The sequence below is a fragment of the Trachypithecus francoisi genome, unplaced genomic scaffold, assembly GCF_009764315.1.
Source record: "Trachypithecus francoisi isolate TF-2019V2 unplaced genomic scaffold, Tfra_2.0 Lachesis_group12, whole genome shotgun sequence".
Lineage (NCBI taxonomy): Eukaryota > Metazoa > Chordata > Mammalia > Primates > Cercopithecidae > Trachypithecus > Trachypithecus francoisi.
This window is the reverse complement of record NW_022681457.1, coordinates 73600904-73616267: the sequence shown is the minus strand read 5'-3', so window position 1 is coordinate 73616267 and position 15364 is coordinate 73600904. Positions and strand designations below refer to the sequence as shown.

The 15364-nt window shown below is 37.3% G+C and overlaps 1 protein-coding gene across 4 annotated transcripts in view; it reads right to left on the bottom strand.

Annotated features, from left to right (window-relative positions):
• Positions 1–15364, bottom strand: part of FAF1 (Fas associated factor 1) — a 534320-nt gene that overhangs the window by 351455 nt on the left and 167501 nt on the right. For all 4 annotated transcript variants that reach the window (XM_033226429.1, XM_033226430.1, XM_033226428.1 and 1 more), the window contains one exon: positions 2071–2117. Coding sequence is in view for 2 of the 4 variants with exons in the window: in XM_033226428.1 (XP_033082319.1) it covers positions 2071–2117 (47 nt within the window). In the remaining 2 variants the exon portion in view is untranslated. The remainder of the gene's footprint in view (positions 1–2070; positions 2118–15364) is intronic.

The window sequence follows — 15364 nt, the reverse complement described above, 5'->3', positions numbered from 1 at the left end:
AAAAAAAAAAAAAGCCTATGAGAAAGTACACAAAGAGCCCTCTTGTTTTCCTCTGGTCAGCAGACATACAAGAGGAATTTTCTTTCTTTTTTTTTTTTTTTTTGAGGCGGAGTCTCGCTCTGTGGCCCGGGCTGGAGTGCAGTGGCCGGATCTCAGCTCACTACAAGCTCCGCCTTTCGGGATCACGTCATTCTCCTGCCTCAGCCTCCCAGCGCCCGCCACCTCGCCCGGCTAGTTTTTTTGTATTTTTTAGTAGAGACGGGGTTTCACCGTGTTAGCCAGGATGGTCTCGATCTCCTGACCTCATGATCCGCCCGTCTCGGCCTCCCAAAGTGCTGGGATTACAGGCTTGAGCCACCGCGCCCGGCCACAAGAGGAATTTTCAGTTATGTTAAATCCACAATGATTTCAAAGCTAAAGAACCATGTTAGGAAGGAAATAGTTGAAGAATATGACTAGATACAACTGATTTTCTCCTGTAGACATATGATTCATTCCTTCAAAAAAAGCAAACAAAACCAACAATATCCTACTCTGATCAAAGTTCAACCCCAAATATTATAGTAACTTTATGAGAAATCAGTTTAATACTGAATTTCTAGTCATAAAATATATTAAACAAAAAGTATAATATGTGACAGGAAAGATGGAATGTTTCCAGGGGAGAAGAAGTGTCTACAATTCACCTATGGCAAATGCTATTAACTGGATGATACATCCAATATGTATTCAGAATCCAGTAGCTGAATCCACACAGATTTTGCACAGCAAAAACTTTGGCACAAAAAGTGGCAATAACATTTACTCAAAAATAAAACTGGAGTGATATTTAGCAGTGTAAAACTTTCTAAACTAAGAAAAAAATGACCATAAAGGAAGTTCATCTGGTTTGCTTTCTGGGCAAGGGTTTCGATAGAACTGAATGTTTTTGAACAAACAACAACAAACTAAAAATTAAACAAAGAGAAGTTGGTAGAAACTCTGGAAATCAGCCACATTTACTCTGGATGAAAATCTTTCTGACAGTTTAAAAGAGAGGAATGGGGGTATAGGTCTGTTTTATCATTGCTTTCATCTAAAAACCATTAATCATTAAAGGTGGTACAGGTATCAAACAGAATTTTGCTTCCATCCTAAATATATGGTTTCTTATAAAGAACAGCACGTTTTGCAGTTCATGGTGAACTTCCTGATGTTTCTGCAAGAGTACTTTTCTCGCTCTCCAAAACGACCTCATTCCTAATCTGCTGTTTCTGTTTGCCTCATTTGCACTTAGCAAATCATGCTTCAGTGACTTAGAAATCCCAGCCACCAAAATTCAAGCCAAAGTTTGAATTGATAGGAAAGGCGGGAAAAATCAAGTAATTAAACTACACTTGGAAGGGAGAATGGTTTTACCTCCTAAGACTTTAGAGTGTTCTTTAATCTAGAACCAGAGTCTCCAATTTTTAAGGAGACAAAAGTCATGAATTTATTTTTAACTTAAGGAATTACGTTGTAACTGTTATAATTCTCTTCCAATTTTACCTTCTGGCCATAACACAAAACCTCTAAAACCATTCCACTTGTTAACACTGGATACTTCAAGTGAAATAGTTCAGTACTCTAAAAAGTTGCATTATTAAGAACTGCCTCAAATTGTTGCAAATTATCATACACTTGATTTAGAACCTAAAAGGGAAGGAGAAAATGTCTGTAGTAAGTCTGGAGATAAAGCCTGTATAGTTAAGTTTGATAACCATATTCTGGGGTTATTAAACCAATAGCCAGTGCTAATAGTTTAAAAAATTCAGTTCCTTTCATCTTATAAATCAAAGAATAAGCTTGAAAAGCTTTCTTAAAAATTGAAACCACCTTAAAAGATGGTGTTACCAAATATGTAGTAATTTTATACAGTTAAAAGTTGGAGACTTTAGGGAATTAATATAATACATAGAAATATCTGAAAGAACAATATTAATGAACTTATATACCCCAAATCAATGCTCTATTAAAAACTAAAAAAAATTAACAGTTAGCTGTTTTTTGTTCTGCTAAGTCATCTTAACTGGTAAGCACTTTATAACATACCTTTGTAGAATGCCATTTTCCTGGGGTATTACACCATTGATAGCTGCCTGCAAACAAGAAACAGAGAAGACCATTGAAAGAAACAGATAAATGCCAAGTGTGATGGAGAACACTTTCAAAAGAAATAAGTATATTTTTAAAAATTTATTTAAATATAATACTAATTATTTTAGTGAGGCAAAATGTTGTCTACTAAATACATGTTTCTATATTTCTCAATTATAAAACTGTATTTTAAAAAATTAAAAAACATGCATTTGACATGTAATATCCCCAAACCTTGAATCATAAAGTCTAATTCCACAGTTCTAATTCAGGCAAAACACCCACAGAACCCAAAGTTTAAGGATGTCAAAACAGGAAAAATCAGTAACTTAATATTATAAACATTTCCTTTGTCAAACTGAGAAGAGTAAGATATAAAATCACAAATGAATGTACTATTTCATGTTATGATCATTATTCTTTCTTTCTTTCTTTTTTTTTTTTGAGACGGAGTTTCGCTCTTGTTGCCCAGGCTAGAGTGCAATGGCACTATCTCAACTCACCGCAACCTCCACCTCCCAGGTTCAAGCAATTCTCCTGCCTCAGCATCCCAACTAGCTAGGATTACAGGCATGCGCCACCAAGCCCGGCTACTTTTGTATTTTTAGTAGAGACGGGGTTTCTCCACGTTTTAGTAGAGATGGGGTTCCTAATCACTTTTTATAGTGATGAGGTCTCACTATGTTGCCCAGGCTGGTCTCAAACTCCCGACCTCAGGTGATCCACCCGCCTCGGCCTCCCAAAGTGCTGGGATTACAGGCATGAGCCACCATGCCCGGCCATTACTCCTAATGAAAAGAACATTGAGAAGAAAAGAATATAGAGGCAAAAGTCCTTCAATAAACCTAACACCATGACTATTAACAGGTGACAAAAGGAGGTAGCATTAGAGGAGAGGTTTCCTTATATAAAACATCCCTAAAACTAATCTCTAAGCAGTACCAAGTAGTCAGAATATAGCACAGGTATGACAGGACGTGGATGTTTTTGAAGGCTATTAAGCAAGCAGGCTGTCAAATCCTGGACTGTAGACAGCTTACTGCAGGGTAACGGAGAATATTCTCAGGAAAACAAAACAAAAACAAACAACAACATAAGCCCAACTTTTCCAACTCTGTCTTTATACCATAACAACTTCTCCTTCCCTACCCTTCTGTATGCACATCAAAATGAATAACCCACAAAAACAAAATACACCTATCAATTCAATGTTTTATCAGCTGCCTGGAAATCAATTGCCAACAGGAGTTTGGGAATTTTGTGAAATATTAACTTAAGTATTTGCCAGAGGTGGGTCAAATTCATACCACCATACTGTTGAATGGAAATAGAGTGTAGGGTGTTTGCTATGAATTTTGAAAGCTGTAATGTTCCAGTGGAAAAAAAAACAAAGAAATCCATAGATTAATATAGACAATAGATACCACAGAACCCTGACAACTCTGGAGGCTTATAAATCCTTTGAGTAAAGCAAATGCTAAAGTCAGTTTTCAAAGACACAAATTCAATGGAAGTATTTCTGCCCAGTACCAGGTTAACTATCCTCTTTTTGTTGACAGCAAGGGTTCCATCTACACATATCCCCTTTGCTAAATAACAGTAAATGGTTAAGAGAATGCTGTGTGGTGCTGGAAAAGAAACAAAATACCAGAGCTTAGAAAGATTTGGTTCAAATCTTTCAAAAAACATTTTCACTGAGGAATGCCAAAGTATAATGGAAAGAACACCAAGGACTCAGAAAGTCCAAAGTCTGAAACCAGCCTTTCCCATTTATTAATTTGGTAACCTTAGTGTACTCACTGAACTTATTTGAGCCTCAGTTTCCTTATCTGTGTAATACATAATTGTATAATGAGCTAAACATTACATACTCAGTCACAAAAGTTCTGCCTTTTTGTTTCTAAAAGGCCTGTCTAGCACAGTGTCTGCACATTAAAGGCACTCAATAATTATTTATTAAAGGAATTAATAATAGAGGAATACAAAGAAAAGTCACCTATTCAAGACTTAAAGTAGGCTCAGAAAAACCTGGATTAAAAAATGCCTCAGCTGAGGCTGAAGAATGAGTGAAAAGTAGCAAGATGGGGAGGGGATTCTATGCAGAAGGAACAGTGACACAAAACCACTTTTCAACCCTTTCCTTTCCCAAAATCTTACATTATTTTAAATAGTCAATTTGTCTTGGAGATGTTAGCCCCTGACCTCAATCTTATGTGCGGCAAACTCTGTACATAAATAAGTAAAATGTAATCCAGAATTAAGGTACAATAAAAGTATAATTTGGTAAAGCAATAGAGAATAGGGAAACAGATTTTTGACTGTGATGATTAAGGAAAACTTTAGAGAAGAGGGGACATTTGATCTACGTTTCAAACAATAGGAAGATACAGAAGCAAAGGAAAATTCCAGATTCTAATATGCTCAATTTTGAACATGTTAACTTTCAGGTGACAGGAGAATATCAATTGTTCATATAATAAACATGTATTAATTGCCAACTATGTACCAAGCACTATGCTAGACAACTAAGATATAGTGATGAACATAACACAGCTTGCCTTCTATGAAGGACCAAGTATATTCGACAGTTAGTTTTACTATGAAAAATTCAGCTAATACCAAAATGGAGATGTCCAAAACGTAACTGAAAAATCACAGCTACATTTCAGTAAAGCAACATCTGTTTAAAGGCAAATAAATGAAGCTCTAGAAATATTCTAACTCTCTCCCTCACTCAGCTATCTTCTTTGTTGAAGAAAAAGGAGACGAAGATAAAATCTGGAGTAATTCACTAAAAACAAAACAAAGAAAAATAAAAATGTAAAGGACAGATAGGAGGAAAAAGACTGGGAAAGTGTTACAGAGGAGGCAAAGAAGAAACTATAAGGAGATATTACACAAAAGCTAGAAAATGTGAAAATACACTAAGATTATGAGGCCTAAGGTTATTAGACATATCTTAAAACAGTTTAACAATAACTAAATTATAAAAGCTAAAAAGATAAATGGGAAACTAAGAATAACCGACTCTCTTAAAACATTTAGTGTGAAAAGCATAAAGACAGAAACTTGTAAGAAGAACAGCTGCAGTAAGTTTTTGTTTGCTTTTTTTTCCCTCCATAAGAATATTGATTTCTTGAGTGTATAGAATCCACAGGAAAAAGACAAAAAAAGACACAAGAAACAGGGGTAAAATTGAAAGTTTGGTGAAATACAACACTCTTACCAATTGCCTATTCATTGCCAGCACTATGCAAGACTTTGTGGATGGCCCAGTACCTGATCCAGGGCTCAGGAGAGGAGCTCAGATGGAGGGGATACTTTCAGAAAAATGATCGATAAGATCTGGACCGTAGACTAAAAATTATACTGAGTTCATTAACAAGAACTATATCACTTGCTAAATACTAACTATCTCATTGCTTAATATTATTTTTGCTAGGAAGATACTATATCTCTCACTTTATAAATAGGAAAATGATAGACTGATTAAATATTTGGTCAAAATAATAGAGAACAGAATCAGGACAATATTTCCATTTCTGAGACTGACTCAAACAACTATGGTGGATCATTATCATACTGTAATGTATTTTAAGAAGAACATCTTACCTTGACCTAGTTTATACTCATTTGAAACTCAAGTTTGGTGTAACTATTACTGCCTTCATGCTAATTATGTTTGTGATATTTTTAATCCAATTAATGTACCTCAATCAAAATCCAGCCTCTAAATTCTGTTTAGCAAAACTGACAACAAAAACAACACACTCTAAAATGCCATTTTCCATAGTACACTAAAAGGCATATAAGGTATGCATAAAACACAGTGGAAGCCAACGTCAGAGATGGCCAAAGGAGCCTTAACAAAAGGGGGAAATCATGACATTCATGGTGGGCTTTAGACCTTTTGGGGAAAGGAAACGGCAAAAATTTCTATAAATCTCATTGTAACATCACATATGAAAGGAAACCAAGTCACTGGTAAATTGGTAGATTACAAAACAGTGGCATGTAATATAAATCATCCCCTACATGGAATGCTAGGATATCCTTTCTCTAATATATAGAAAATCTTAACTTTAGTCCTTTTTCTTAAACAAAAGACCCTTAAAGAAAATGGCAATGACAAATTTTTAAGAGCAATGGAGATGAGACAGGGATGTACAGACAGGATCCAAAAGCCTCAAAAACAATTTATGGATAAAGGAGTTGTGGTAACAATAATGGCAGTTAACACTATACCATTTTTATTAAATGTGAGGCATTTTCAAAGTACATTACATGTATCAATTCATTTAACTCTCACATTACCTCAGTTTTACAGAGAAGGACACGAAAAAAACAAAGAAGAAAACTGTCACAACAATCAATGGGTAGGCAAATGATGAAAAAATAAAGAATTGCTAAATTGGACATCAAAATTCAAAGTGTTTGCCCTTTAAAAGATACCATTAAGAAAATAAAAAGACAAGCTGCAGACTAGGAAAAAGTATTTATAATACATGTATCTGAGATAGATTTATATTAAAAATTTATAAAGAATTCTGGAGACTTGACAAGTCAATAAGAAAACGGGGGAAAGATCTGAACAGATACTTCTCTAAAGAAGATATGTGAATGATGAAAAGCACATAAAAAGATGTTCAAATTAGTCATCAAACAAATACAAACTAAAACCACAATAAGATACCACCACACATCCAATGGTTAAATTAAATCAGACAATACAAGTATTAGCAATAATATCAAGCAACAGAACATCTCATACACTGGACAAATAACTTTCAAAATTGTGTGGTAGTTTGATATATAGGTAAATATGTGACAGAGGCAACTGCCACCAGTAGAAGCACATACCACAGCTGTGCTTCCACCAGTACCCCACTCCATTTGATGTTTGTACACCCTGCCAGCCACACTGCCACAGCTGCTGAAACACACACACGAGCACATAGCCTGCTAACACTGCCGAGACAAAGGGCACTGGCTAGCACCACTCATGGAGATGTCATGGCCAGAGGACTGGGAACATCTCAGAAGCTCCAGTACAGCATGTTCCTAACCTCAAGAGTCCAGACAAGAACGCCGGGGGCCTGGTGTCAGCCCCCTAAAGTGAGAACATGAAGCGGGAGGGATGAGGTTAGCCTTAGCTCCCTAAAATCTTTCACAAAGGAAGTGACTTCACTGAACTCACCTTATACTACAATCAAACCTCCAAATGCATCAAAGAAGACAAAAGCAAAAAAAAAAAAAAAAAAAAAAAAAATTCAAAGGATTAGCATTTTCTAAGATTGAAGGAAGATCAGCCCATACTGATGAGAAGGAACCAGTGCAAGAACTCTAGCAACTCAAAAAGGCACAGTGTCTTCTCACCTAAAAACAACAACACTAATTCCCCAGTACTGGGTCTTAACCAGACTGAATGACTGAAATGAAAGAAAGAGAATTGAGAGTCTAAATAGAAACAAAAATCATCTGGATTCAAGAGAAAGTTGAAACCCAATAAAAGGATTCTAAGGAATACAATAAAATAATACAGGAGATAAAAGACAAAATGGCAATTGTAAGAAAGAATCTGATAGAGTTGAAAGACTCTAACAATTTTAAAACACAATCACAGGTCTATTAGTTCATTACACTGCTATAAAGAATTACTTCAGGCCGGGCGCGGTGGCTCAAGCCTGTAATCCCAGCACTTTGGGAGGCCGAGACGGGCGGATCACGAGGTCAGGAGATCGAGACCATCCTGGCTAACACGGTGAAACCCCGTCTCTACTAAAAATACAAAAACTAGCCGGGCGAGGTGGCGGGCGCCTGTAGTCCCAGCTACTCGGGAGGCTGAGGCAGGAGAATGGCGTAAACCCGGGAGGCGGAGCTTGCAGTGAGCTGAGATCCGGCCACTGCACTCCAGCCTGGGTGACAGAGCGAGACTCCGCCTCAAAAAAAAAAAAAAAAAAGAATTACTTCAGATTGGGTAATTTATAAAGAAAAGAGGTTTGGCCGGGCGCGGTGGCTCAAGCCTGTAATCCCAGCACTTTGGGAGGCCGAGACGGTGGATCATGAGGTCAGGAGATTGAGACTATCCTGGCTAACACGGTGAAACCCCGTCTCTACTAAAAATACAAAAAAAAAAAAAAAAACTAGCCGGGCGTGGTGGCGGGCGCCTGTAGTCCCAGCTACTTGGGAGGCTGAGGCAGGAGAATGGCGTGAACCCGGGAGGCGGAGCTTGCAGTGAGCTGAAGTGAGCTGAGATCCGGCCACTGCACTCCAGCCCGGGCGGCAGAGCGAGACTCTATCTCAAAAAAAAAAAAAAAAAGGAAAGAGGTTTAATTGACTCACAGTTCCACAGGCTATACAGAAGGCATGGCTGGGAAGGCTTCAGGAAACTTAACAATAATGCTGGTAGGGCGAAGGGGAAGCAAGCACATCTTCACATGGCAGCAGAAGAGACAGAGAGACTGAAGGGGGAAGTGCCACACACTTTTAAACCATCAGATCTCATGAGAATTCACTATCATGAGAACACTGGGGGGAAATCCACCCCCAAGGTCCAATCACCTCCCACCAGGTCCCAACATTGGGAATTACAATTCAACATGGGATTTGGGTGGGGACACAGAGGCAAACAACATTAACAAATATTAACAGCAGGAAATCAACCAAGGAGAGGAAAGAATATCAGAGTCTGAAGACCGGTTCTCCAAAATAATTCAGTCAGACGAAAATAAAGAAAACAGATTCAAGAATAAACAAAGCCTCCAAGAAATATGGGATTATGTAAAGAGACCAAATCTACATCTCATTGGCATCCCTAAAAAAGAGAGCAAGAAACATGGAAAACATAGAGTGTCATTCATGAAATTTTCCCCAACCTGGCTAGACATGCCAACATTCAAATTCAGGAAATGCAGACAACCCCTGCAAGGTACTATAAAAGACAACCTTGCTCAAGACAGAGTAATCAGATTCTCTAAAATCAAAGTGAAAGACAAAATGTTAAAGGCAGCTAGGAAGAAGGAGGTCACCAACAAAAGAAACCTCCTCAGGTTAACAGTGGAACTTTCAGCAGAAACCCTACAAGCCAGAAGAGACTGAGGGATTATATTCAGCATTCTTGAAGAAAAAAATTCCAACCAAGAATTCCATATATAGCCAAACTAAGATAAGCTTCATAAGAAAAGGATAAATAAGATCCTTTTCAGACAAGCAAATGCTAAGGGAATTTGCTACCACTAGACCTGACTCCTTAAGGGAGTGCTAAATACGGAAAAGAAAGACCAATACAGGCCATCACAAAAACACACTTAAGTGCATAGATCACTGATAATATAAAGCGACCACACAATTAAGTATGCATAACAACCAGGTAACAACATGATGACAGGATAAATCCTCACCTATCAATATTAACCTTGTATGTAAATGGGTCAATGCCCCAGTTAAAAGGCACAGGCTGGCAAGTTGGATAAGGAAGTAAGACCCGACTGTATGCTGTCATCAAGAGACCCATCACACATAAATGCAAGAAACCCATCAAACCCACAGACTCAAGGTAAAGAGACAGAGAAAAATCTACCATGCAAACAAAAAATCAACAAAGCAGAGGTTGCTGTTCTAATTTCAGATAAAACACAGTTTTATCTGAATAAAATAAAGATTAAAAATAAAAAACTAAAAAAACTTTTCTCCCTAACACTGCTTTAGCTATGTCCCAGAGTTTCTGGTATATTGCATCTTTGATTTCATTGGTTTCAAAGAATTTCTTGAATTCTGCCTCTATTTTATTGTTCACCCAAAGTCATTCAGAAGCAGGTTAACTTCCATTAAATTGTATGTTTTTGAGTGATTTTTGGATCATTCAAAATACTAGCAAACCAAATCCAGCAGCACATCCAACAAGGGCATTACATAATGCTAAAGGGTTCAATTCAACAAGAAGACCTAACTATCCTAAATATATATGCACCAAACACAGAAGCATCCAGATTCAAACAGCAAATACTTAGAGATCAATGAAGAGACTTAGTAACCACACAATAATAATAGGAGACTTCAACACTCTACTGACATTATTAGACAGATCATCAAGGGAGAAAATTAAGAATCAGTTTGGATCAGGCATTCCAGAACCAAACTGGACACTTGACTAAATAAGCCTAATAGACATCTACAGAACTCTCCACCCCAAAACAACAGAATATACATTCTTCTCATCTGCACATGGCACATACTCTAAAACTGACCACATAATTGGCCATAAAACAATTCTCAGCAAACTGAAAAAAATGGAAACCATATCAACCACACTCTTCAACCACAGTGCAATAAAAATAGAAATCAATACTAAAAAATCACTCAAAAGCATACAATTTAATGGAAGTTAAACAACCTGCTCCTGAATGACTTTGGGTAAACAATAAAATGAAGGCAGAATTCAAGAAATTCTTTGAAACTAATGAGATCAAAGATACAATATGCCAGAGACTTTGGGACATAGCTAAAGCAGTGTTAGGAGAAAAGTTTATAGCGCTGAACACCCACAGCAAAAAGTTAGAAAGACCTCAAATTAACAGCCTAACTTCATGCCTTGAATTAAAGAAACATGAGGAAACCAGCCACAAAGCTAACAGAAGAAATAACCAAGATCAAAGCCGAACTGAAGGAAACTGAGACGTGAAAACAGCATATAAAAGATCAACAAGTCCAAGAGTTAGTTCCTTGAAAGAATAAATAAAACTCACATAATAACCAGCTAGACTAATGAAGAAAAAAAAAAGATACAAGCTCCAAATAAACACAATCAAAAATAACAAAGGGGACATTACCACCAAACCCAGAGAAATACAGAGAACACTCAGAGACTACTATGAACACCTCTCTATGCACAAAGGCTAGAAAACGTAGAAAAAATGAATAAATCTCTGGAAACATACAACCTCCCAAGATTGGATCAGGAAGAAACTGAATCTCTGAACAGACCAATAATAAGTTGTAAAATTGAATGAGTAAGCCTAGCAACGAAAAAAAGGCCAGGACCAGACACAGTCATTCACAGCTGATTTCTACCAGATGTATATAGATCTGATACCATTCTTACTGAAACTATTCCAAATATTTAAGAAAAAGAGACTCCTCTCTAACTCAGTGTTTGAGGCCAGCATCATCCTGACACCAAAACCTGGGAGACACAACAAAAAATGAAAACTTCACAAAAACAAACAAACAAACAAACAAAAAAGAAAACTTCAGGCCAATATCATGGATGAACACAGATGCAAAAATCCTTGACAAAAAACTAGCAAACAAAATTCAGCAGCACATCCAAAAGCTAATGTTTTATGATCGAGTGGGCCCTGGGATACAAGGTTGGTTTAATATACACAAATCAATTGGCTCGGCACAGTGGCTCATGCCTGTAATCCCAGCACTTTGGGAGGCTGAGGCCCATGGATTACAAGAAGTCAGCAGTTCGAGACCAGCCTAACCAGTGTGGTGAAACCCCATCTCCACTGAAAATACAAAATTAGCTGGGTGTGGTGGTACATGCCTGTAATCCTAGCTACTTGAGAAGCTGAGGCAGGAGAACTGCTTGTACCTAGGAGGCAGAGGTTGCAGTGAGTCAAGATTGCACCATTGTATTCCAGCCTGGGCAACAAGAGCAAGACTCTGTCTCAAAAAAAAAAAAAAAAATTAAAGGGAACATCACACACCGGGGCCTATCATGGAGAGGGGGGAGGGGGGAGGGATTGCATTGGGAGTTATACCTGATGTAAATGACGAGTTGATAGGTGCTGACAAGTTGATGGGTGCAGCACACCAACATGGCACAAGTATACATATGTAACAAACCTGCACGTTATGCACATGTACCCTAGAACTTAATTATTTTTATAATTAATTTATTTTTTATTATTATTTTATATTATATTATAATATAATTTATTATATTTAATATTATTTATAATTTATATTATAATATATTATATATTTGATATATAAATATATATTTAATAATTATATTATTATAATTTATATTATAATTTAAATTAATTTATTGTTATTATTTAAATTATATGATTTATTATTATAATCATAATAAAATAATAAAAAAGAATTACCTAAAAAAATACACAAATCAATTAATGTGATTTACCACATAAACAGAACTAAAAACAAAACAACATGATCATCTCAACAGATACAGAAAAGGCTTTCAATAAAATTCACCATCCTTCATGTTAAAAAACCCTCAACAAACTAGGCACTGAAGGAGCACACTTCAAAATAATAAGAACCCATCTATGACAAATCCATAGCCAACATCACACTGAATGGGCAAAAGATGGAAGCATTCCCCTTGAAAACCTGAACAAGAAAATGGTGCCCTCTCTCACCACTCTTTTCAACATGTCCCAGCCAGAGCAATCAGGCAAGAGAAAGAAACAAAAGGCATCCAAATAGAAAGAGAGGAAGTCAAACTATCTCTGTTTGCAGATGACATGACTGCAAACCTAGAAAACCTCATAGTTTCTGTCCAAAAGGTACTAATTCTGATAAACAACTGCAGCAACATTTCAGAATATAAAATTAAGGTACAAAAATGGTCAGGCCAGGCATGGTGACTCACACCTGTAATCCCAGCACTCTGGGAGGCGGAGGTGTGTATATCACTTGAGTCCAGGAATTTGAGGTCAGCGTGGCCAACATGGTTAGACCCCGTCTCTACCAAAAACACAAAAATTAGCCAGGCATGGTGGCACCTGTGGTCCCAGCTATTTGGGAGGCTGAGGCAGAAGAATCGCTTGAGCCTGGATGGTGGAGGTTGCATAGAGGTGAGATCATGCCACTGCTCCAGCCTGGGCGACAGAGTGAGACTGTCGCAAAAAAAAAAAAAAAAAAAAAAAGACGAAGCATGGTGGCTCATGGCTGTAATTCCAGCACTTTGGGAGGCTGAGGCAAGAGGATCGCTTGAGCTCAGGAGTTCAAGACCAGTGTGAGCAACATGGCATAACTCCACCTCTACAAAAAATACAAAAATAATTAGCCAGGCAAGGGAGCGTGCATCTGTAGTCCCAACTGCTCAGAAGACTGAGGTGGGAAGATCACTTGGGCCCAGGAGGCAGAGGTTGCAGTGAGCCAAGATCGAGTTACTACACTCCAGCTTGAGTAACAGAGGGGTCAAACAACAACAACAACAACAACAACAACAACAGCAAAAACAACAACAAAACCAATATACAAAAATCAGTAGTATTTCTATACACCTACAATGTCCAAGATGAGAGTCGATACAAGAATGCAATTCCACTTACAATAGCCACAAAGAAAATGAAATACCCTAGGAATACAGCTAACTAGGGGAGGTGAGAGATCTCTGCAATGAGAATTACAAAAGATTGCTCAGAGGTACCACACATGACACAAAGAAAGGAAAAAACATTTCATGCTCATCGATAGGAAGAATCAATATTGTGGAAATGGCCACACTGCCTAAAGCAATTTACAGATTCAATGCTATCCTTATCAAACTACCAAGGATATTCTTCGCACAATTAGAAAAGACTATTTTAAAATTCATATGGAATCAAAAAGGAGTCTGAATAGCCAAGACAATCCTAAGCAAAAAGAATCTAAGCACAAAACTGGAGGCACCACATTACCTGACTTCAAACTATACTATAAGGCTGCAGTAACCATTACAGCATGGTACTGGTACAAAAACACACAGACCCAGGGAACAGAATAGAGAGCCCAGAAACAATGCCATACTCCAACAATCACCAGATCTTTGACCAAGGTAACAAAAACAAGCAATGGGGAAAGGACTCCCTATTCAATAAATGGTGCTGGGGTAGCTGGTTAGTCATATACAGAAGACTGAAACTGGACCCCTTTCATACAGCATATACAAAAATCAACTCAAGATGAATTAAAGACTCAAATGTAAAACCTAAAACCTCGAAGATAACCTAGGAGGTACCATTCTGGACAAAAGTTCTGGCAAAGATTTCATGACAAACACGCCAAAAGCAACTGCAACAAAAACAAAAATTGACAAATCAGACATAATTAAACTAAAGAGCTTCTGTACAGCAAAAGAAACTATCAACAGAGTAATCACACAACCAATGGAATGGGAGAAAATATTTGCAACCTACAGAATGGGAGAAAATATATGTATCCAAAAATGGTCTAATATCCAGAATCTATGAGAAACTTGAACAACTTAAAGAGCAAAAAACAAACAACCTCATTAAAAAGTGGGCAAAGGACATGACCAAACACTTTCCAAAAGAAGACATACATGCGGCCAGAAAGCATATGAAAAAATGCTCAATATCACTAATCATTAGAGAAATGCAAATCAAAACCACAATAGAAACCATCTCATACCAGTCAGAATGGCATTATTTAAATCTCAAAAAATTAAAGGTGCTGGTGAGGTAGCAGAGAAAAGGGAGTGCTTATATGCTGTTGGTGGGAATGTAAATTAGTTCAGTCATTCTGGAAACTAGTTTGGCGATTTCTCAAAGAACTTAAGAAAGAATTACCATTCGACCCCACAATCCCATTACTGGGTATATACCCAAAGGAATATAAATTGTTCTACCATAAAGATACATGCATGTATCTGTTCATCACAGCACCATTAACCATAGCAAAGACATGGAATCAACCTAAATGCTCATGAAGGGTGGACTGGAAACAAAAATATGGTACATTTACACCACAGAATACCACACAGCCATAAAAATGAGCAATATGTCCTTAGCAGCAACACGGATGGTACTGGAGGTCATTATCCCAAACAAACTAACACAGGTACCGAAAACCAAACATAGTGTGTTCTCACTTACAAGTAGGAGGTAAATACTGAGTATACATAGTCACAGAGAAGGGAACAACAGACACTGGGGCCTCCTTAAGAGTGGAGGGTGGCAGGGGGGTGAGGATAGAAAACTACCTATCAGGTACTATGCTTACTAGTGATTAATTAATCTGTACTCCACACCTCTGTGACACACAATTTTCCTATGTAAGAAACCTGCACACGTACTCTTGAATGTCAAATAACATTTAAAAAAAAGAAAAGCACAGGGGAAAAACTGAAAAAAAACTTTTTAAAATTATTAAACTTATACATACTTATTGCAAAAGAAATCAGAAAACAGAGAAAAGTATAAAGAAGAAAATTTCACTGAGCGGAAAACCATTGCTAATATTTTAGTGTATATCCATCCAGTCT